General features: G+C 50.8%; 1 protein-coding gene across 3 annotated transcripts in view; it reads right to left on the reverse strand.

Moving 5' to 3' along the window:
• The window catches only part of TRAPPC8 (trafficking protein particle complex subunit 8), a 1294567-nt gene that overhangs the window by 155773 nt on the left and 1113582 nt on the right, over positions 1-25212 (reverse strand). For all 3 annotated transcript variants that reach the window (XM_086965686.1, XM_086965689.1, XM_086965688.1), the window contains one exon: positions 12559-12660. In XM_086965686.1, coding sequence (XP_086821812.1) covers positions 12559-12660 — 102 coding nt within the window. The remainder of the gene's footprint in view (positions 1-12558; positions 12661-25212) is intronic.

The following is a 25212-nucleotide window of genomic DNA, read 5'->3' on the forward strand; positions in this document are numbered from 1 at the left end:
CAAGAAGAGGGCTTCAGTAGGAAATAAAGGAAAGGGTGCAAAAAAAAAAAAAAAAACCTCCATCCCCTCATCACGCTCACAAGGCGGTGACAAGACTGGTGCCTTTGGCACCCCGGATGGGCAAGATAAAGGCCCAGAGCTCCCTATCCACATTGATAGTGACGAAAGCTACGAATCAGAGATCAAGCTATCCTGCTCGTCTGGGTTCAATACAGATGCGGAAGAAGTTCAACTAAGGGGAACAGGGAGCTCGGAACAGGCATCTAAGGCCTCGGGATCCGATATGGGGAACTTGGATCCTTTTGGTGAGGAAATGTTCAATCCTCTACTAATAAAACACCCACTATCACCGGAGTGGACCCCATCCCAACATGTCGAGGACTACCTCTTCTTTTGGTTGAGGAAAGAGATCTCCAAAGAAGTTAAAAGCAGAATTCAATCTGAATGCCCGCGCCCTTCCGTACACAATAAAGTAGCTATGACCCCGGAACTAGACCCAAAGGTAGTAGCATTCATATCTAAGAACACCAGAGACCCAAGGAAAGGCCTAAACAAAGGGTTAAAATCCTGTCAAGATAGTCTTATCAACACCATAGGCCCACTCACCAAAATATCTGAGATGGCCGAGTTCGCCTACCTGGATGATAACCCAATTGACCCTAAGGATACAAATGGCAATATGCCTTGTAGGCAATGCCAATACCGCCATCTCCACAGAGAGAAGAAAAGGGGTGCTACTAAAGATTGACCCTAAGCTGATTGAGTTAGCCAAAAAAGATGGAGGTCCTAACTCCCAAGGCATGCTTTTGGCAAAGATTTCATCAAAGAAATGGCTAAATACGTTGGCGTCTATAGCCCCATACAAAAATTTCAGAAGGAAATTAAAAACGTGTTTCAGGATAGAGTTTTTACCAGGGCTGGGAGAATGCAGGGTCATTTACCCGGCCGTAGAATACCACCCTCAAGACCCTTTATCGGCTGTGGCGGCAGATTTACCAACAACAACAGCACCCAGCAATCCTACCCATAGAGGCAGAGAAACCGCGGACAACCCTTCAGAGGAGAGCTGAGACAACGTTCCTTTTGATAAGGTAGGAACCTCAAAAGACCTTTCAGATACCCCTCCAAAGGTGGGAGGGAGATTACTCCAATTCGCTGGCAATTGGAATTTAGTAACTCAAGACACTTGGGTCTTGAATACGGTGAAGGGCTACAAGATAGACTTCACCGATACCCCCTTTCAAACAAGACACCCACAAGAGATTGCTTTCTCATCCAGGGACAAAGATCTGGTCTCCTAAGAGGTAAAAGACTTATTAAAAAAAGGGGCAATTATCAAGGGCACTGATTTAGGCTTCCTCAGCAACATCTTCCTGGTAGAGAAGAAAAACAAAGAACAGGGACCATATATAACCTAAAAGACTTAAATCACTGGGTAGTCTACCATCACTTCAAGATAGAGGGAATATACCTTTTAAGGGACATTTTAAGAAAATGGGACTGGCTGACGAGACTAGACCTAAAAGACGCATATCTGACAATCCCAATCTGCAAACCTCATCAAAAATTATTCCAATTCACATGGGAGGAAAGCTATACCAATTTTGCAGTCTCCCTTTCGGTCTATCTTACGTCCCTTGTTGCTTCACCAAGGTACTCCGTCCCGTCACTGCTTAGCTCAGGGAGAGGGGAGTGAGACTAATTATATATCTCAACGATATTCTAATAATGGCGCAATCAAAACAGACTGTTTCACTTCAACGGACCTCCCAATACTTCTTCTAGAACACCTATTTTTTTTTATGATAAACAAGAAAAATTCTTGTACAGTACCAAGCCAACAAACACAGTTTTTAAGCTTCCTGGTAGATACTATAAAAACAGAACTGAAACTACCTTCGGAAAAGGTAAGGAAGGTGAGGAAAGAACTAAGGAAGACACGCGCCAAAAAGACCTTCCCCTTAAGACTCCTAGCAAGGATCTTTGGGCCTTCTATTGTCCACAATTCAGGCCATCTTTCCGGGACCCCTACTTTATCAAGCTCTATAAAGGCTAAAAGCCAAGGCTCTAAGATTCACTCAATCATACTCCCAAATGATCTCTTTAGATCAGGAATCAAAGAGCGAACTCCTTTGGTGATTGAAGAATGCTGAAGCATGAAATGGCAGAGCTCGATGTTACACAGAGAACATAATTGTGATAACTCCCCTCTGGAGATCTCAAGCCTGGTTTCCAATCATCCTGGAAATGAGCATAGACTTTCCAATCTTAATTCCTTACTTCCGAGAAATACTCTTGGGTCCAGAAGGGGGCATTCATCCCCTCGTAGACCAGGGTCTCCTGGTTCTGACGGCATGAAAGATTTCGGGAGACAGTGGTGAATCCCAGGGCTTTCGCCAAATGCTTTCAGACTCATTTATGAGTCATGGGCATCTGGAACAAGGAAAGCATATCGACTGGTATGGAACAAATGGGTTCGCTGGTGTTTTCAACGAAGTTATGATCCCGTTTCAGTTGATTTAGTACACGTTGTTAACTAACTGTCTGAACTCTTTACTTCGAGCCTGTCGCACAAGTTACTACTTGTGTTAACGATATATCTGTAAGAGACATTAGTTAGTGATAGATTCCTTACCTTAGAATAGAATATCCCCAGGCGTCAGACTGGATCCGGAAAGTTTTGCGTAGCAGTACCCTTGCGCGTCAGTAGGCGTCGTCTGCGGCTCCGCGTCCGTCGTCGGTGTCGTGATGACGTCGTCGGAGTACTTAGACGCCGCCTCCGCGTGCTGACGTCAGTTCTTAGCCACAGCTTTTCCGCGCCAGAAGCGCAGAGCCATGACAAAAACCAACACTGGTGCCAAGAAACTAGGGCCCTGAAAGGGGATGACCTTAACCCTAGATATCGGTTCGCAGAACGGGGAGGATGGGTGGGTCGGTAAGGAATCTATCACTAACTAATGTCTCTTACAGATATATCGTTACACAAGTAGTAACTTGTGCATCTGAAAGAGACGCGTTAGTGATAGATTCCTTACCTTAGAATAGATACCCCAGCAATACCATCCCCGTGGTGGTGGGTCTGCGAACCAATAATCATACCAGAAAGTCCTGGAGGACGGAACGGCCGAAGTAGCCGTCCCTCCGGACTTGACTGTCCAGGAAGTAGTGCCTTGCAAATGTGTGCAGCGAGGCCCACGTAGCTGCCTGGCAAATGTCCTGCAAGGGCACAGCCCGGCCCAAGGCAGTAGTAGTGGCCGTGGCTCGAGTGGAATGAGCCCTCAGCCCAACAGGGGGTTCCTTTTTAGCCAAGGAGTAACACGCCTGGATGCACAAGATAATCCACCGTGAGATGGTCCGCTTGTGCACCGCTTACCCTTTCTTAGCGCCCGCGTACCCAACAAAGAGTTGATCATCCACCCGGAACTGTTGTGTGCGGTTCAGATAAAATGAGAGCGCACGTTTTGGGTCCAAACGGTGGAACCTCTCCTCCTCTCTCGAGGGGTGCGGAGGCGGAAAGAAGGTGGGCAACGGGATGGATTGCCCAATGTGGAAGGCCGTGACTACCTTGGGAAGGAAGGAGGGCCTTGTCCACAATACAACCTTGTCCGGATGGACTGAAAGGAAAGGAGGCTTACAAGACAGAGCCTGGAGCTCACTCACTCTCCTGGCAGAGGTGATGGCTACCAGGAAGGCAGTCTTCAAAGGAAGAAGGCGAAGAGGACAGTTGTGAAGTGGCTCAAAGGGAGCGCACATCAGAAACGTTAGAACCAGGTTCAAGTCCCACTGAGGCATCACGAAGGGAACAGGAGGAAAGGTATGAGTGATGCCCTTCAGGAAACGATTTACGATAGGGGACTTGAACAAAGAAGGTTGGTCAGGCAGCCTCAGAAAGGCTGAAAGAGCCGAAAGATAGCCCTTGACAGTGCCCAGAGCAGAGCCCTGCTAGGCAAGAGAAAGAAGGAAGAGGAGAACCTCAGAGAGAGGGGCATTGATGGGATCCACAGCCTTTGCTGTGCACCATGCCACAAATCTGTCCCACCTGCAGGCGTATACCGTCTTTGTGGAGGGACGCCTGGCTGCCAGAATGATGTTACAGACTTCAGGAGGCAAGTCAAATGGCCTCAACTGTCGCCGCTCAATCTCCAAGCATGGAGGTGGAGACTGGACAGGTTCAGGTGGAGGACCGACCCCTGCTGCTGCGACAGAAGGTCCTTCTGAAGAGGCAGACGAACCGGGGGATCGACTGACATACTGAGTAGCTCAGGATACCAGTATCTTCGTGCCCAGTCCGGAGCCACAAGGATGACTTGTGCCCGGTCGCGCTTGATCTTCTTCAGCACTCTGGGCAGAAGTGGTATAGGCGCAAAGGCGTACAACAGACCACAGCTCCACTCACGACGAAAAGCGTCTCCGAGCGAGTGCCGCCTTGGAAATTCCAACGCGCAGAACTGATGACTTTGCGCGTTCTCTTCGGTGGCGAATAGATCTAACCAAGGCTCTCCCCATCGCAGAAAGAGGCCTTGCGCCACGTCCGAGTGCAGACGCCATTCGTGATCCATCGAGCACCGACGGCTGAGTTAGTCCGCCCTGGCGTTCAGAGAATCTGCCAGGTGTTGAACCACCAGAGTCACGCCCTGATGTTCCAGCCATTGCCAGAGACGCAGAGCCTCCTGGCAAAGGGTCCACGACCCCACTCCGCCCTGTTTGTTGCAGTACCACATGGCGGTGGTGTTGTCCGTGAACACTTGCACTGCACTCCCTCGGACAGACGGGAGGAATGCCTTCAGTGCCAGACAAATCGCCCGCAGCTCCAACAGATTGATATGGAGCCGGGACTCCGCCGGAGACCAGAGTCCTCTGATCTCCGCCTCTCCCAAGTGGCCTCCCCAGCCCTGGAGGGACGCGTCCGTCACAACTACGTGCTCCGGTTGGGGAAGGGAGAGGGATCTGTCGTTGACCCAATCGCGGTCCGTGAGCCACCACTGCAGCTGTCTCGCAGTGCCCTCCGAGATCAGGACATGGTCGGACAGGTTGCCCCGGTGCTGGGCCCACTGAAACTTCAGGTCCCACTGCAGAGCCCGCATCTGCCACCGTGCGTGATGCACCAGAAGGATGCAGGAGGCCATCAGCCCCAGAAGCCGCAGCGTCAACCTTACCGAAACTCGGGATAACGGCCCGAAGATCGGAATCAGAGCCTGTATATCCCGAGTCGAGAACCGCTCCGATGAAAAGGAGCTTCTGAGAGGGGCACAGGTGTGACTTCGGCACATTGATGGAAAATCCCGGCTGGTGCAGGAGATCCGCCGTAGTCTGGAGGTGGCTGACGACTGCCTGGGGCGAGCCCGCCTTCAACAACCAGTCGTCTAGGTAGGGGAAGACAAACCCCCAACCTGCGCAGGTCAGCTCCGACCATCACCTTCGTGAACACCCGTGGGGCGCTTGTAAGGCCGAAGGGGAACATCGTAAACTGAAAGTGCTCGAGGCCTACTGTTAACCGCAGGTAAAGCCGGTGGGCCGGCAGGACGGGGATGTGGAAATATGCGTCCTGCGTGCCACCGTCGTAGCCATCACTCTGCCCAGGGAGTCAGTAGTATCCAGTCCTCATCTGATTGAATACCTGGCTGTGTCCCGGCCCTCCACAAGGGCTTGGCCGAGTTTGGCCCGTACCCCCAACGGACACTCTGGCAGCACTTCCGCCACCGTTTCCCACAGAGAGTGGGTGTAACGGCCCAAGAGGCATGCGGTGTTGGAAGACCGCAGTCCCAAGCTAAGGGACGAGAAAATCTTCTCGTACCTCTTGGACTCCCTGTCCGGCGGGGCCGTCGGGAAGGCGGTCTGGGAGTTAGAGGCCCGGATGACCAGACTCTCGGGGGTGGGGTGGGTGGACAGGAAACATGGGTCGCCCGGGGCCGGGCGGTGGCGTCTGGCCACGTTCCTGTCTACAGGCGAACCTGTAGCGGGCCTGGACCAAGTGCCCAAAAGAACGTCCGTCAAGGCCTCGTTAAACGGCAGCAGAGGCTCCATGGAGCATGACTGCGGCTTAAGGACCTCAGTGAGGAGGTTAGTCCTCACGGCCGCGACGGGGAGCTCAAGGCCCAAGGCCTTGGCAGCCCTCATCAACACCACACCATAGGTAGCACCCTCCTCAGAAGCCACGGTAGGAGGAGAGACAAATCCAGTGTCTGGAGAGGTGTCCAGGCCACTGGCCTCCCCAAGGTCTCCTGTCCAGTCCATGTTAGACTGGCACTCTCAAGCCAGAGGGTCCTCAGACCCCTCCCAATCCTCCTCATCCCTCATCTCCTGAGATTCAGGGTCGTAATTGAATGAGGTCGGTTCATAGAAACTAAAATCTCCAAACTGCGTCGAGATCGGCGCCGATGGCGTCGTCCCGACGTCGGAACAGATTGAAACGAGGCATCAGGGACGGCGCCGCCCGAGGACGACGCCGGAGGGGACACCACACGGACCGACGCCGAGGGGGTCTTAAGGTCCACCGGTGACGATCCATCGCCCGAGGAAGGTCCAGAGGCGCCGACGACGCCGGGGCCGCTGTACCCTGCGGCGCCGGGCCCGAGGGCACCGGCGGTGTCGGGATCGTGGGGCCCTGCGGCGTCCGTGCCCGAAGGCGGCGTCGGGCCGAAGCACCCGACAGCGTCGGGGTCGAAGCCCCCGACCCATTAGGGCCCCCAGACGGGTTCGCTGGGCCCGAAGGCGCCGTGGAACCAGTCGGAGGAGAAAGGGACCTCATGGCCATGAGGAAACGCTCGATCTCCGGCGTCGCGTTCAGCCCAGGGACCGGGGGGTATGGGGCCGAACGCGGCGCCCGCGACTCCCGAGGAGCCGCGTGGGCGGTGTCACCCGAACCCCCGGCCGCATCGCGCGAGCGTCGGGGGGCGTCAGAAGAGCGATGATGTCTCTTCGACTTCTTATGCTTCTTACCTGATGACTTGGACCCGGAGGAGAGGTGCCGACTCCCGGAGCCGACTGGCGGAGTTCGAGTCGCCTGCGGGACCGCTCCCGCCTGGCCTTCCTCGAAAGAGCCCGACAGTCGGAACAGGCCTCGTCGTCATGGTCGACGCCCAAACACGTCAGGCACAGGCGGTGGGGATCCGTGACCGACATGGTACGGTCGCACTCGTCGCAATGCTTGAACCCGGGCATCCCTAACGGCACCGTCGGAGTCGTACAGACTTCGAAGTGGATCAAAAGATCACCAAAAGTTAGTCAAAAAGTGACTAGGGAACTGCTCTTTCCAGATCTGCGCTGCCTGGCGCGGAAAAAAGAAGAACTGACGTCAGCACGCGGAGGCGGCGTCTAAGTACTCCGATGACGTCATCACGGCGCCCACGACGCCGACGACTGACGCGGAGCCGCAGACGACGCCTACCGACGCGCAAGGGTACTGCTACGCAAAACTTTCCGGATCCAGTCTGACGCCTGGGTATATTCTATTCTAAGGTAAGGAATCTATCACTAACGTGTCTCTTTCAGATTTACAGAACCATTAATGTCTATAGATCTGATATTTCTGCAGGTCACTCCCTAGTTAATGGCCTCTCGGTCGGACAGAATTTGCTAAGCAAAAAGATAATGAGAAGTATGAGAGTTCTTAACCCTCCAAACGCTAAATAGTCTGCCCCATAGGATGTTACACGTGTACTTCGTACCCTATCTTCCTGGGGAGAGAACTCCTCTATCTCTTTAAAGCGCATCTCTTTTAAACTTACTGTTTTGTTATGTCTAGTATCCTTCAGAATAACTTCAGATGTAAACGCTTGAGATGTCAAAGCTTTAGATATTTCTAGCAGGGCCTTTCAACCAGAGGGTGTTTGTTTTTACCGCAAAAGAGAACCAAAACTATGTCCTCTTATATCTATTACCCATTCTTTCCTCAGAATGAAAGACTATGTGTGGGTAAATGTTTGAAAGAATACGAGAAAAGAACTCAAAGTCTGAGTTTGAATGAGAGTAAATTATTAATTTCCTGCAGATCTCCTCATAAGGGAGTTGCGTAACCAACTTTAGCAAGATGGGTGAAGGAAGTCATGTATGAAAGTGGTGTGGACACCTATCTTTGGAGCACATTCTCTCAGAGGTGCATCAGCTTCCAAAGCCTACTTTCTCGACGGGGGCTACAAGAAATACTTATGGCAGCAGACTGGTCAAATTATAGTATGTTTAAGAATTGTTATTTTAGACCACTCTCTAATGTGATTGATAATGTTCTTAATGCACTTTGAACTTGCATAATATGGCCTATGTGTTGTGCCATATGGGACATTACTGGGAAAAAGTTTGTGTCAGTCTTGCGACGGTGGTCCCGTCCCGCCCATATGATTCCCTCGAATATTGCATCCTGGGATTGGGCCCCGTGCTAAGAAAGGGAATCCCTCCTCGCGTTTTGGTAATCTTGCGCTTTTCCTGGCCAAACAAACGGTGACCACGCGCTGGAAATTGACTAGACACCCATCCCCAATGGACTGGCATGCCGAGGTACTTCGCTGGGGGGAGCAGAGAGAGCAGAGTTAGGCAGGGAGGAATACAGGGGACTGAGACAAACACCTATTTCATAGGAGTGGCACACACTACTGAATGATTTTGCTACACTGGATGTTGGTGACTGAAGAGCGCACCCCACCTTAGAGTGCGGGTTCCATGGAGTAAGTTTGAGCTGGCAGCGCACGCCTCCGATTCCATACCATGCATTTGGGTACTAGCAGTGACCACTGACAGACCATAGGAAAATGACGAATGTTTCCACCACACTACATACACTCTTGAACGACAGGCGTTTGTACACATGGATACAGGCTAGGATCTGAGCACATGGGTGGTTAGGGGAGGGGGGTAAAATGTTTTGTTGCTTTCTGTTACGATTTTAATTCTCAGACACTATAGATTGTATGCAGAGCCACTAGCCTGATAATTGATGGCTGTATGGCAGAACGGCCGGGTATTTGTTCTGGAACTGCATTGCTGTGATATAAATGCCTGGAACATACCTATGGACAAATGGACATTTGACCTAGCGAACATATTGTTTTTTTCCACTGTACAATCTGCATAATGTAGGCCAAGTAGGGCGAGATTCTTTTGGTTGCTACGATAGTAATAATGTCCTTCCATGATATTGTAATGTCCAAGGTTTGTATTTTTAAAATCACTAAAAATATTTGGAAAAAAACAAAACTGTGTTGTGCCATAGAATTTTGATTTTTCACAGCCTGCTGGGCAGAAAATCTGGATTTTATTAAGGACACGGAGGCTAATATTATCCTACCACTTTTTTTAAATTGAAACCCACCCAGATGTTTTAAGAAGATATTACGGAATTCTATTCTTCTTTCAGAATAAGAATTTACTTCCCTCCGGACCACGAGTTGGAAAGCTGTCTTCATTTGGACTCCTGATTTCTACTTGTTGAACTTTTTTCTTCGCAGTCTAACAAAGAAGGAAGATGGCTGGTCATGGGGGACTTTATATCTCATTGGAATGTTCATTGAAGTTCTATGTTCTTCAATTGTTCCTGTTGAGCTGTGGCAACTGTAGGAAGGTAGATCCTGACTATGGTTGCCCCCAACTTTTTGCCCTGTGTTTTAGCTGGTTTTTGACATAGTTGGCCTGGGACCCTGCCAATCAGGACCCCAGGCCTACTGCTCTCTCTGTAAAATGGATTCCATGTACCTTAGGTACATTACCAATTGGTACTGGGCCACCTTATCAGACCCTGTAACTCAGGGCATAGGTGTACCCAGGGCCTACCAGGGGCTGCAGCATGTATTATGCCACCCATGGCTGGCCATCTAAATCTGACACAACTGGCTGCACGACAGCTGGGGCAAGGTATTGTAATCACCCCTCGCTGTAGATATAGTATACCTATATCTAACCCTAAAATGGACACTCGTATTCCTATCAGTCACTCCTATGGCAGGCCTTGACAATCCTGAAGGCAGAGTGCTTGGAATCGTGTGAGATGGTGCTCTGGCATGAGCTGAGCCCGTTTGCAGCTTGCGGAACCAAGTCCTAATAGCTGTTACATGATAACGCATACCATATACACTTAAGTGCATTATAATCCTCGCGGTTATATGCCAACTCTGGTATCGCTTTATCAAAACATGTCGAGTAAGGTGTCATACGAATTGGAATACTAACCCCTCGCCAATTCTGGCGACGGGGTTAGCATTCCACCCTTCTAGAGGGACACAACATGTATGTAACTGTGAACCCCGGTTAAAGTTAACTCAAGCCTCAGCATCACAAAATGGATGCTGGCACCACAGACACAAGTCTGACCTCCTGCTGCTGGGAGTCCTTCTAGCGAGGAGAGCTTGGACAAAGGGTTTCCTGCCAGGGGCGGTGCTAGCACCATCCCAGACAGGGTTTTGTGTATCCTGGGTAGGCAGGGCTGAATAGGAAGGTGACTGCGAGTGGCACCCCGGTGCTCACTACGCATAGGCCGGCTAGAACCAGTTCCAGGGGCACACCAGCACCTGAGCTGGGGAAAGTCCGGCATGGGAGAGGGGTGTAACCACCCCCCTTCCTGGTCCCACCCATGGGCAGGACCTAGTCCCGTATCAGCCCCTTACTTTAGTATAAAGGTGGGAGCAGGGACCCTTCCCAACTTAGATAATTCTGAATCTTGATGACTTTCCACGAAAGAACTCTTGAACCTTTCAGAAGACTCTCCCTTGTGGCTAAGGAGTAGCCACCCTGCACAGCAGGCACCATCCAAGCGCATCGCGGTTTGCTGCAAGTCTCTCCTCCGGATCAAGACTGCCCAGCTCGACGAGACCCGGATTCCCTGGCACCTCTGACCTCTACCTACATCGTCAGCTCAGCTGAGATTCGTGGGTGTGACGAAACCTCGAGGGACCGGCCATCTTCAAGACTGCACGACGCTTGCCCAGCACGACCGCCGAGGGATCCTCGAGTGAGTGCTTTGGGGTTTGAGAAGCCCTAACCCTGAGCAGCTCCAGCACCGAAGTCCAGCCCCCCAGCATCCACCAGATCTGCGTGGGGCCCTTCTGCTCTTTGCTGCTCGCCGCGTTGCCCGGCTACTTGCCTGCTGGCTTGTGGCCCTCCTGACGACGCACCACGACGACAACACCGCTAGTCTGGTTGCTCCAGACTGGCTCTTGCTCCCCTCCAACAGAGGAGCACCCCGGACCCTCCTGGTCCACTCCAGACGCCATTTTAAGTCCACCGTGTGGGCTTGCATTTGCCAAGACTTGTTGCCCCAATCCTGGGTCCAGCAACGTCGACAGCAGATACCTTCGTGTGACAGCTCGCACCTCCATCCTGGTCGCCGACAACGCCTCCTGGTCCGAGAGACTGCAGAGCCCAGCGTCGCCCACTCACCTGGTCGAGGTGACTTCGTCCGGTGCCATCCTGGTGCCCATCTAATCACTGGCTAGTGATTCAGAACTTGGTCCCCTCTGCTTACAGGTATCCTCCATCACCGATCCAGGCTTGGATCACATCGAACTTCATCACTGGTCGCCTGCCAGCAACTTCTTCTTTCAGGCTCCATAGACTGCAACAAGGATTCCCGACGTCTTTCCAGACCTATGCAGCCACAGCCCCTGGGCTAGGTAACCTGAGCATTTCGGTGCTCCAGCATAGCTTAACTATCCAAAGGTCCAGATCCTTTTTCGTTTCAGCTCTACCTAGTCGGATTCGTCCGATAACACTAACTTTACGAAATCTAGCATCCATAGACTTTGTCCCGCATCCCGCTTGAGAGTGCACACTCTGCACCCGATTCCCCTAGGCCTCCTGCTAGTAATCTGAAGGTTCAGTAGTCCAGTCCTAGCGATCCTAAAGCCTATTAGAGTAGTACTTACCTGCTAGTAATTTCGCATTCCACTTTTAGAGTATATGGTTTTTCGTGCCCCTTGGGCATTTGTGTAAATTGTGCGACTTTCAGTATTTTCATAAGAGCTTTGTATTGTGCTTAGCGCCCTGTCCTCATAAAGAGTCCAGGGCTGTTGTGTTCTAAATAAATATACTTTTATTTTCATAACAACTTGTGTGGTGTCCTTTCACTTGGTGTTCAAGGGGTATATGTGATGGTATAACAGCTGGCTTAACACGCCCTCTAGAGTTTAGCCTAAAGACTGCTCTTGTCCACGCTACTAGGATAGCTGGTCTACGGTTGACTTACAACCAATCCTCAATAAGGGTTGTTTGGACTGATACATAGTGATCACTAGAATAGTGAGCACTGCATATCAGGCCAACTTCTCACAGCAACAAAGGAGATTTGCATAATATTAGCCTCCTTGTCTTTAATAAAATCCAGATTTTCTGCCCAGCAGGCTATGAAAAAGCAAAATTAAGGGTCCTAAAGGGGTAGAGTCCAAACTGACATTGATCTGCATAATCCTATACTGACTTGATATTACATATATAATATTGCACTTGTTCAACGGGCTTGAAGCTACCGAAGTAGTAAAGGTATTGAAAATTTCATATGAATCCATGCTGATCTACAAATTCCAGAACACTGGACAACGTTATTGAGTAAAAGTCAGAAAATAACAGTAACATTACCTGCTTTGGAGGAAAGGACAATGCTTCTTTTCCAACACATTCAAGGGTAACATGATGCTGACCTTCTAAAATAACCTGCTTGTTGTCTTCAACCACATACGCCTAAAAGACATAAGTTACTTAACATAAAAAATACTTTCATCAACTGTTTAAATGGATTCATTAGGAAACTAATTTTGGGTAAGGCAAATTTACCAAGAAGAGTTCAGAACTGTGCCACTACAATGCAAACAATCACAGCACAAGTCACTACAATGCAGTTTGTACAACAGAAGCACCATTTTTTCATAACTTTGAAGGCAAGGTTTAAATATCTATATATCAATCTATATCCATCTATACATATATATACACAGATATATCTATGAATGAAAAAAACAGGCTACAGGGACGTTGCAGTTAGATTCAGATTTTTCAGAAGTTAGAGTTACCTGAGCTAACTATAACTTACACCCTCGCAAGGCACTGCTTATGATCTCATATAATATAGCACTCATGACATGGTCAGTAACATCACTAATGACTTCTCAGATGAAATCACTGATGACATCTTCCAGCGAGTGTGTGTACTTCGTAAATGTTTCTGACACTGAAAGATATATACTGAGCTACTGCATAAGTTAAATTACTATTCTCTTTTTTTGTATCACTGTGTGTTAGTATTTCTAACATAGATCATCTGAACTATAATCCTGTTTTTAATACAGGTGCTCTATTTATGAGAACTAGCCTCTATGCATGACACATGTTCCCCATATAATGTATGTGTATGGTAGTGCTTTGTGACAGTCCAAGCTGTTAATTGAGTCTTCACTTCAAATGGATAGCTGAGTATATTGTGCTACACAACACACTGACCTCTTTGCTTAGACCTCTCTCCTTTGTGATGAATAAGTGTATTTGTAGTTTGCAATAAATTCATAGTTTCACTAAGAGCCCTCTTTAGTGTGAAGGCTCAGTGTAGTAGTGGTTTACAACAGACCGACCTCTCTGCTGACAACTTTCTCCAGGATGAAGAATAATTTACTAGTGGTTTGTGACACAACAACCTGTTCGTTCGGACTTCTGCACTAAAATCTCTTCCCAGGTTGACAAATGGTGGTGTTGCTGAATGCGATAGATTAGCCTGCATGGTTAGACGTCTTACTTTTGTCATTAATGTTTAGAGTAGTGGTTTAGAAGAGAGAGCACTATCAGCTAAGAACTCTCTCTTGGGTGATAAGTGAGTGTAGCAGTTGATATGGTTACAGTGAGCTCTCTGGTGTATGTCTCTCACCTGCCACCTTTTCTTATTTTTGAAAAATTTAAGTTGTATTTTATTGAAGTATATTGAAATTTATTTTTCAGGATAATATTATCAGTGATGCCACTGACCATGCCATGAGTGATGTAATATGTGAGGGCATAAGCACTGCATTGCGGGCGGTATGAGTTATAGTTAGCTCAGGAAACTATAACTACTGGATTTATATGGTTTTGTGTGTGTGTGTGTGTGTAAAATCTGAACCTTATGCAGTCTTTCTATAAATGCAATGCACCAAGTCTTTATTTTTTTTTTAAATTAATTTTATGGATCAGAGAATCTGATGTGAATCTGCAGACAAATAAGAGGTCTGCCGGTTATATTACACTCATTCAATACTAAAACAACACCACATTTAACACACAATTATATTGCACACATTCAATACTAAAACAACAACACATCTATACTACTATTATAAAGAGAGAACTGTGTCCTTTGAGCCAGGTAAACTCGAAAAGTACACCACCAATCACAACACCCAATACAGCGTTGGAAAGGGGAGGTCCAGGAGATGGACATAGGCTATAGAAAACCACACTATATACATTAGGGGGGGACGTTAGGGGAAAAGTAGTCCATATAGGCGTATGGATACAGTGATTGCGCGCGGCGTTCGGCGGCATCACAACGCTTGCGAGAGGCGTAATGGCGTGTGGGCGTGAAGTCACGCCAAAGCGACGTTCGCTGTCCGGACCGGAGCACAGGAAGGAGCAAGAGAACAAAACACGACATGAGGGGAGGAGCGGCGGCGCGGGACCGACACACAACATTGGAGTGCCCAGCGTGGGGAGGAGCGGCGATGCTCGTGGGAGAGCAGGAAGGAGCAAGGGACACACACCCGACATGCAGGGAGGAGCGGCGGCGTGGGAGCTGATATATACGCTCTGCTGCTCCCGCTTGATGGCCGCTCTGCTGCACGTCTCCTGCAGCGGTGCTGCCCCCAGCCCCCTTCTGCCCCGGACAACGTCGTGGCGGGCTGCTAGTTTAATATAAACATATGCAGTGCAATTTCTATAAGGCTGTGTGAGTGGCTATATGGGTGTAAGTGGCTGTATGGGTGTGTAATGGGTGTGTGAGTGGCGGTGTGGATGTGTAATGGGTGTGTGAGTGGCGGTGTGGATGTGTAATGGGTGTGGGAGTGGGTGTGTGAGTGTGTTAGTGGTTCTGTGAATGGGTATTCGAGTGCCTGTATGAATGTGTGAGCGGTTGTGTGGGTATGTACTTGGGTGTGCAAGTGGGTGTGCGAGTGGCTGTGTGGATGCGTGAGTGGTTGTGTGCGAGTGCACGTGTGAGTGGGTGTGTGGGTCTGAGTGGGTGATTGAGATGTTTTATAGTTCTGCGCGTGGGTTCATAATTTGTTTTGTAGGTCTGAGAGTGAATGAGTGGCTGATGGGTGACCGGGTCTATATGTATGTGTGTGTGTGAGTGGCTGTATGGGTGTGTGAGTTTTTATGTGAGTTGTGTGTGAGAAGGTGTGGGGGTCTGAGTGGGTTTATTTTTTTACTGGGGTCTGGATCCGGCAGAGCACAAAATGGGTCGCTTGAAGTGCCGCGCAGATCCTCGAGCGCTGGGACAATTTTTGGGACAATTTTTTGCCCATGAGGGGTCCCTCATGGACCCCTCCATCAGTTCCATGGGGTCAGGGTACCCCTTTGTATCACTTTGAATTATTTTTTTTAAATGGTGTCCAGTGTCCGCTGGTGTGCATAGGTATTTCTGTGTCCGAGACTCAATCAGGATCTTGACAGGAGCAGTTCTGGGCACCGCCAATACCCCACCTAGGTTATATTTACCTCCGCAGAACCAAGGAGGGAGCACAAGCACTCCGGCAAAGAGTAAACTGAGGATTGTTTGAATCCGGGGTGGTTTACGTAGGTAGAAGAGAAAATAGGAGGATTAGGCTCAGAGACTGGTGCTTTGGGTAGCCGCAGGGCTGTACACAATTGAAGGTCTGTGGATTCGCGATTTAAAGGGGCAAACAAGGAGGCACCCTCACCCAAGCGAACTGCACTGGTCTAATGCCAGCCATTTCTTATCAATGCAGGGGGATAGCCAAGTGCACCCACACACCAGCACCTGCCAGCTCGTAAGTCACTGCCACTCATAGTAACGTGAAGTCCAGGGCTGCACACCCCACAGCAAACCTCCAGGCCACTCCTAGGCTTCTCCGCAACTCTCTGGGTCTCAGGCCAATAGTTGCATCCACCAGACCTCTTCATTTCTAAGTCGCAGCTTCTGCTTCCCCCTGCTGCTCTCACTCCTGATTTTGCCCGCAGTCAACTTGCTGTTTCAAGAAGATCGTCACCTCTCAAGCGGGCGGCCTGACTGAGCACCACACTCCGAGACGGGAAGCGTCCCCATGGCCTCCAACTCTACATTTTGGGCCAGCCCACAGTCCCAGTGCTCGCCGTCTTGACAAGGCCACACCACGTTGGGGGCCGCAGGAAACATAGTGCTCTCCCCTTGCCTCAGTGCTAGGGGGCAAGCACTCTTCCGGGCCCCTCAGAGACTTCAGCATCTCACTCCCGACCCAGAACGGGCATTCCAAAGCAAGCTATAAGGACATCGGCGGAGTTACCATGGCTGACAGCTGCAGGGCATGTGTTTTCTCCCTCTGTTCGCCCTGCGCCACAGCACTCACCTCCAGCAGCATCCCCACACGCTAGGGGGGGGGCAAAGGGCACAGGACTGAAGATCGTCCCCCTTGAAGGCCCCCGCAGCCAGCGGACCAGCATGCGGACAGGCCTTCGGTCTTCGCTTCGTTTTTCGGCATCAGGTCCCGGGCTAGAACAGCCGGTAGGCGGGCACCAAAGAGCTCGGTCAGGTTTTCTGTAGTGGCAAGGCACTTAACCCGGCCATTTCAGGGTAGTAGGCAGCACAACTGCATGGATATGTGCAGGATATTAGATGGGCGAGTTTGGAGCTCAGTGACTAGACATCTGATTCCGCCGCCATCTTGGCTCGCCCCCATTCCAACCATTTTGACACAATTTCCCCATCGATTAGGTGGTAACTGTCAGGAATTCGCATCAGGCATGTGTCATCTATCAACATTCCTGTGTGTTACATACCAATCACGTCTTTATAACGCTATGAATGGTAATCTGCCCCTTGTTTGTACACTTGAATGTACGCTTGTTGCTTGTATTTTTATTGTAATGAAAAATGGCCAATGCTGGTTAACCCCTATGACTGTATCATGATTTGTTTTGGTTTTATATTTATTATTTCTTGCTCCTTTTGCTATTATGAGAATTCTGTGCATTGCAAAACCGGGTGCATACTAAAAGGCAACGCGCACCAGCTTTGTTTAAATGTTGCCAAGGAAACTCTCCAGAAAGATATGTGACATGGTAAGTCACATGTGGAGAAACAACACGTTTCTGATGCAATCAACAATGCCCTCGCATTGGGTATAAATAACCGCACCCAATACGTCACGTCGCTTGATTTTTTGTTTTCCATCTTTGGAGCAGCAACGAGTGGACGGCGTCTCCGTTTTCAAGGGGACACGTCATTATTCTCAGAAACCTTGCCTTCCTGAAAGCCGGCTTCAGCAAGGCAACAGCAAGAAGAAATCAGATCCGGCTCACTGAAGTATTACAGCAAGAAGATACCGGATCTGCAAAAAGCTAAGTACTTCTTTAGTTTTAGTACATCACGTGTGTTTGGAAATACCTCTTGGGTATTTAAAAAGGACCCAAATTCTTTCCTGAGTTTTAGTTGGTTTCCGATTATTTCTCCCAGTACGCTTGTTATCATTTTGACATTGTGTGGACTTTTGAAAAATTTGGAATTATGCAATTGCACTTTTAACTTTGGCAACTGCATTCTTGACTTTGGTGTAATTTGAATACTTGTCCTCGGTGGCATTGGAATAATAAGAAACATTACTGGCACTTGACATGAATGTGCTGGGACATTATTATTTCAAGACAACTCATTAGGTATAACACATAACAGTTTGTCACACAAAAGCACAAGTTACTACTTGTGTAACGATATATCTGTAAGAGACATTAGTTAGTGATAGATTCCTTACCGTAGAATATCCCCAGGCGTCAGACTGGATCCGGAAATTTTTGCGTAGCAATAACCCTGGGCGTCGGTAGGCGTCGTCCGCGCCTCCGCGTCCGTCGTCGGCGTCATTAGCGCCGGAATGATGTCGTCAGAGTACTTAGACGCCGCCCATGCGCGCTGACGTCAGTTCTGATACACAGCTTTTCCGCGCCAGATACGCAGAGCCATGATATAACCAACACTGGTGTCATGAAACTAGGGCCCTAAAAGGCTAAAAGGGGATGACCTTAACCCTAGATATCGGTTCGCAGAACGGGGAGGATAGGTGAGTCGGTACGGAATCTATCACTAACTAATGTCTCTTACAGATATAGCGTTACACAAGTAGTAACTTGTGCATCTGAAAGAGACACGTTAGTGATAGATTCCTTACCTTAGAATAGATACCCCAGCAATACCAACCCCGGTGGTGGGTCTGCGAACCAATAATCACACCAGAAAGTCCTGGAGGACGGAACGGCCAAAGAAGCCATCCCTCCGGACTTGGCTGTCCATGCAGTAGTGTCTTGCAAACGTGTGCAGCGAGGCCCACGTAGCTGCCTGGCAAATGTCCTGCAAGGCAATCCTCGGCCCAGGGCAGTTGTAGTCGCCATGGCCCGAGTAGAACGAGCCCGCAATCCAACAGGGGGCTCCTTTTTGGCCAAGAAGTAACATGCCTAGATAAGCAAGATGATCCACCGCGAGATGGTCCTCTTGTGCACCGCCTTTCCCTTCTTAGCGCCCTTGTAACCAACAAAGATTGGTCATCCACCCGGAACTGGCGTGTGCGATCCAGATAAAAAGAGAGCGCACGTTTTAGGTCCTAACGGTGGAGTCTCTCTTCCTCTTTCGAGGGATGCGGAGGCGGAAAGAAGGTGGGAAAGGTAATGGGCTGCCTGATGTGGAAGGCCGTGACAACCTTGGGCAGGAAAGAGGGTCTCGTCCGCAACACAACCTTGTCCGGATGGACAGAGAGGAAAGGAGGTGTAGAAGAAAGAGCCTGGAGCGCACTCACTCTCCTGGCAGAGGTGATGGCCACCAGGAAAGTAGTCTTCAAAGTAGGAAGACGGAGAGGACAGTTATGGAGCGGCTCAAAGGGAGCACACATTAGATAAGTAAGCACAAGATTCAAGTCCCACTGGGGCATCACGAAGGGAACAGGAGGCAACATGTGTGTGATGCCCTTCAAAAACCTATTTACAATGGGGGACTTGAACAAGGAGGCTGATCAGGTAGCCGTAAGAAGGCAGTAAGGGCAGAAAGGTACCCCTTGATAGTGCCCAGAGCAGAGCCCTGCTGGGCAAGAGAAAGAAGAAAGAGGAGAATCTCAGAAAGGGGTGCAGAGAGTGGGTCCACAGCCTTTGCTGTGCACCATGCCACAAATCTGTTCCACCTGCAGGCGTATACAGACTTTGTGGAGGGACGCCTGGCTGCCAGAATGACATTACAGACTTCGGGAGGCAAGTCAAATGGCCTCAACTGCCTCTGCTCAATCTCCAAGCTTGTAGGTTGAGACTGGACAGGTTCGGGTGCAGAACCGTCCCCTGCTGCTGCGACAGAAGGTCCTCCCGAAGAGGCAGACGAATCGGGGGATGGACTGACATGCTGAGTAGCTCGGGATACCAGTATCTTCGTGCCCAGTCCGGAGCCACAAGAATAACCTGGGCCCGGTCGCGCCTGATCTTCTTCAGCACTCTGGGCAGAAGTGGTATAGGCGGAAAGGCGTATAATAGACCGCAGCTCCACTAGCGACGAAAAGCGTCTCCGGGCGAGTGCCGCCTTGGAAACTCCGCGCGCCTTCATTTACTGTTCCTACCCGCACCCAGAACATGAAGACCGGCGAGCACAAAGAGACGCCACCGATCTACGCTGCGAAAGGAGTTCACATAAGGTAAATGCTGCCACGCAGCGTCGCTCGATGTCTGTTCTTTCAATCCCCGAGCCTAAGCACTAACGCGCCCTTCCGGGTTCTCTTTCAGCCAGCGGCTGTGAATTGCTGATCGGCCCCATTCAAACGATCGAAAACCGGACCTCGAGCAACTCGTCACGCTCTAGAGGTACTTAGCTCTCTATTGAGATCTCAGTAGACTCGCTCTATGTTACCGCCCTTCAATGTAAACAATTTATGGTGCTTGTTTTTTCACGTTCACAGCCTTCATTTTAAAAGCGCCCGTTCACGATGGCTCCCTGACGATCCCGACTCCATGCAGCCCGTTTTAAACATCCGATGTTTAAAACACTTGATGCAGGTATTTTCCTTCATCTGAATACCCCCCATGATTCACCCCTTTTGATGACTGTAGGCTTGTTCTTGTTCTTAATTACTAACCATAGACTAACTCTCTGTCCACAGCCACCCCCGTGACTTAACACTGAATACACACAGGTAGGAGGCTATGTTTGGTTTTGACTGGTCGCTGTTTCCACTCTTTAAACATAAATATACTAAAGGAAATCTCTTTCCTTTTTTCAGATTCTCTGGTCCTGATGAGAATCGGACAAAGGGTCCGATTCGAAACGCGTCGACCTTGTGTACCTTTTGTTGTTAGGTTTTTTGGTCAATAAGGAATTGTACATATTATGTTTGTCATACAATTGTTGTGATATTAAGTATCTTTTCAACATTTTTAGTGTTATTTCTGATTTGCTCTTAACTCTGCTTGCTTGACCTTTTTTGTTTTGTCTTATTTCACATGCACAATGTTTGTTATGGTATGGAAGGAATAAGAGTGTGAATGTGGAATGAATGATGTGTGAAAGTTGTATGTTCAACGCACGGACTGCCTGTCCTACTCTGCAATTTATCTCACTCATCTTTCGTCTGTCTCTTTATATATATATATATAAATACAAAAAGTATTTTGCCAATATTTGTTTGTCTATACAAAAATAAGGTATTTCTGAATATAAAAATAAATACAATTGATTCATTTCTAAAACCGACTAGCAATTGAGTCATTGTTAGTCTGGGTTCCAATTTAGTTGGTTGTGGTCTGGTAAATCAACCACAGTATTTGCACTTCTTTTGTTTATTACTAGCCTTGGAAACTCCAACGCGCAGAACTGATGACATTGCGTGTTTTCTTCTGTGGCGAATAGATCTAACCAAGGCTCTCCCCACTGCTGAAAGAGGCCTTGCGCCACGTCCGAGTTCAGACGCCATTCGTGATCCATCATTCACCGACGGCTGAGTTTGTCCGCCCTGGCGTTCAGAGAACCTGCCAGGTGTTGAACCACCAGGGTCACGCCCTGACTTTCCAGCCACTGCCAGAGGCGGAGAGCCTCCTGGCATAGGGTCGATGACCCCACCCCACCCTGTTTGTTGCAGTACCAAATGGCGGTGGTGTTGTCCGTTAACACCTGCACTACACTCCCCCGGACAGGAATGCCTTCAGTGCTAGACGAACCGCCCGCAGCTCCAAAAGGTTGATATGGAGCCGGGACTCCGCCGGAGACCAGAGGCCTCTGATCTCCACCTCTCCCATGTGGCCTCCCCAGCCCTGGAGGGACGCGTCCGTCACAACCACGTGCTCCGGGAGGGGTAGGGAGAGGGATCTGCCACTGACACAATCGCGGTCCATGAGCCACCACTGCAACTGTCTTGCAGTGCCCTCCGAGATCAAGACATGATTGGACAAGTTGCCCTGATGCTGGGCCCACTGAAAGTTCTGGTCCCACTGCAGAGCCCGCATCCGCCACCGGATGCAGGAGGCCATCAGCCCCAGGAGCTGCAGCGTCAACCTGACCGAGACTCGGGATAAAGGCTGAAAGATCGGAATCAGAGCCTGAATATCCCGAACCCGCTGTTCGGGAGGATAAACCCAAAACTGCGCAGAGTCTAGAACCGCTCCGATGAAGAGGAGCTTCTGAGAGGGACACAGGTACGACTTCGGCACGTTGATGGAAAACCCCAGTAAGTGCAGGAGGTCGGCCGTAGTCTGGAGGTGGCCGACGACTGTCTGGGGCGAGCCCGCCTTCAACAACCAGTCGTAGAGGTAGGGGAAGACTGACACCCCTAACCTGCTCAGATGAGCTGTGACCACCGTGGGGCGCTGGTAAGACCGAAGGGGAGCACGGTAAACTGAAAGTGCTTGTGGCCTACCGTGAACCGCAGGTAACGCCGGTGGGCCGGCAGGACGGGGATGTGAAAATAAGCGTCCTGCAAGTCCAACGCTACCAGCCAGTCTCCAGGGTAGCTAAGACCTGAGCCAAAGTCAGCAATTTGAACTTCTCCTTCCGGAGGAAGCCGTTGACGTTCCGTAGGTCCAAGATAGGGCGTAGGCCCCCTTTGCCCTTCTTGGGTACCAGAAAGTAGTGGAAGTAACAACCACACCCTACTTCTGGCCCAGGAACGCGCTCGATGGCCCCCTTGGCCAAGAGGGCCATAACTTCCTCTTGCAGAAGTTGAAAGCGATTCCCCGACACGTGGTGGAATTGCAGTGGCATGGCTGGAGGGGTCGCCTCGAAGGGGTGGGAGTAGCCCCTTCGGACGATCGGCAGCACCCACCTGTCCGACGTGACAGTGTGCCAGTGGCAGAGGTGATGGCGAACCCTGCCTCCCACTGGCGTCACATGGGCCTGAAAACTCGGACTAGGAAGGTTTTGAGGCAGGTGCTGCGGAGGGAGGTGTGGACTGGCCTCGCCGTTGTCCCCGACCGCCGCCACGGCTGTTTCCACAGCCGCCACCGCGCTGTTGAACATTCTGCGGTGCGTGGCTGGCAGAACGTGTGGGGGCGCCCCTTCCGTGGCCACGAAAGGAGCGAAAGGCACCAGTTTGCTGGTGAGGGGCCGAGAGGCCCAAGGACTTGGCCGTAGCCCTGGAGTACTTATAACGCTCAAGCGCATGGTCTGCCTTGTCGCCAAAGAGGCGACGGCCATCGAACGGCATGTCCAGAAGTGTGGCCTGGACATCAGCCGAAAAGTTGGCGGACCTCAACCAGACGTGGTGTCGAACCGCCACTGTCGTTGCCATCGCCCTGCCCAGTGAGTCCGTGGTATCCAGCCCACACCGGATGGAATATTGCGCTGCATCTCGGCCCTCCACAAGAGTTTGGGCGAGTTTAGCCCGGACCTCCTCCGGACATTGTGGCAGCACGTCCCCGACCGCGTCCCTCAGGGTGTGGGTGTAGCGGCCCAAGAGACAGGCGGTATTGACAGACGACAGCCCCAAACTTAGGGACGAGAACACTTTCTTCCCAAATTGTTCATATCTCTTGGATTCCCGATCGGGCGGAGCCGTCGGGAATGCGGTCTGGGAAGTGGAAGCCTGGATAACCAGGCTCTCGGGGGTGGGATGGGTGGACAAAAAGCAAGGGTCGCCCGGGGCCGGGCGGTAGCGTCTGGTCACGTTCCTATCCACAGGCAGACCTGTGGCGGGCTTGGACCAACTGCCCACAAGAACGTTACACAAGGCCTCATTGAACGGCAGCAGGGGCTCACTGGAGCTTGTCTGCGGTTTGAGGACCTCAGTGAGGAGGTTAGTCATCACGGCCGCGACGGGGAGCTCAAGGTTTAAGGCCTTGGCCGCCCTCGTCAACACTACACTGTAAGTAGACCCCTCCTCCGAAGCCACGGTGGGAGGGGAGACAAATCCAGTGTCTGGCGAAGTGTCAATACCACTGGCCTCCCCAAGCTCATATGTCCAGTCCTCTTGAGACTGGCACTCCAGTGCAAGAGGGTCTTCAGACCCCTCCCAGTCTCCCTCGTCACCCGTCTCCTGTAAAACAGGGGCAACAGACGGGGCCTCCTCATGGAAATATTAATCTCCAAAGGCCGTCGGAAGCGGCGCCGTTCCGGCTCCAGAGTCGGACCGAAGGGAATATTGGGGACGGCGATCAGAGTGGGCGCCGGGGGGCGACACCCGCGGGCCGTCGCCGGTGAGGTCGTGAGGTCGACCGGCGACAACCCGGATCCGGAAGCGGATCCGGTAAGGTCCTGCGGCGCCGGGACCAAAGTCGCCGGCAGCGCCGGGGCCGAAGCACCCGATGGCGTCGGGCCGAAGCACCCGACCCGCTAGGGCCTCCAGCCGGGACCGTTGGGTTCGGAGGCGCCACAGAACCCGACTGAGGAGGGAGGGACCTCATGGCCATGAGGTACCGCTCGATCTCCTCCGGCGTCGCGCCGTGCCCAGGGACCCGAAGGTATGGGGCAAGCGGCGACGCTTGCGACTCCCTCTGAGCCGCGTGGGTGGAGTCACCCGAACCCCCGGCCGCATTGTGTGAGCGTCGGGGTGGGTCGGAGGAACGATGACGTCTCTCCGACCTCTCATGCCTCTTACCCGAGGACTTGGATCCTGACGACCGATGTCCACTCCCGGAGCAGCGATGACTCCGACCACGCGACCGGTCCCTCGACCTCCCGTGGGACTGGGACCTGGAACGGCGCGAGCCGACTGCCGGAGCTCGAGTCGCTTGCGGGACCGCTCCCGCCTAGCTTTAGACGCCAGGGCCTGGCAGTCGGAGCAGGTGCGGTCGTCGTGGTCGAGGCCTAAACACTTCAGGCACCGGCGATGGGGGTCGGTAATCGACATCAGTCGGTCGCACTTCGAGCAGGGTTTGAACCTGGGCATCCCTACCAGCACCGATAGAGTCGAAGACTCGAGTAGAGAAATGATCCAAAAGATCAAAAAGTTCAGTAAAAAAATGACTAGGGGTAGAGCTTCTCCGGATCTGCGCTAGCTGGCGCGGAAAAAAGAAGAACTGACGTCAGCGCGCATGGGCGGCGTCTAAGTACTCCGACTACGTCATTCCGGTGCTAACGACGACGACGACGGACGCGGAGCCGCGGACGACGCCTACCGACGCGCAAGGTTATTGCTACGCAAAAATTTACGGATCCAGTCTGACGCCTGGGGATATACTAAGGTAAGGAATCTATCACTAACGTGTCTCTTTCAGATATGAACGGTGCCTGTATTACGCATGTTTAAGATTTATCCAGAAACAACATGACAGATTAATGTTTAGCTTTTAAGCTCCCACAAGTACCTGTGCATCAGCATCAGCGCTAGAGAGCTAATTCCTTGGTATACAAATATTCCATAGGTATAGAGGGCATCTGTCTAGGTTAGAGGATACATATCAAGATTATTTTGATTGTTAATACTGCCTTTAGCTTCCAGGTTGAAGATTAACGCAACACCTGCTTTTAAGAACACGGATCCTGGCTGGCCCAGGTGGTAGATGGTTGCAGTATCTTCTCTTTACCTGTCGTCCCAATCCCAATTCAAGATAATTTGTCAAACTATGCCAATTTTCAAATCGGGCGATGGAGGGAACATTTGTCATATT

The sequence above is a fragment of the Lissotriton vulgaris genome, chromosome 4_1, assembly GCF_964263255.1.
Source record: "Lissotriton vulgaris chromosome 4_1, aLisVul1.2, whole genome shotgun sequence".
NCBI classification, from domain to species: Eukaryota; Metazoa; Chordata; class Amphibia; order Caudata; family Salamandridae; genus Lissotriton; species Lissotriton vulgaris.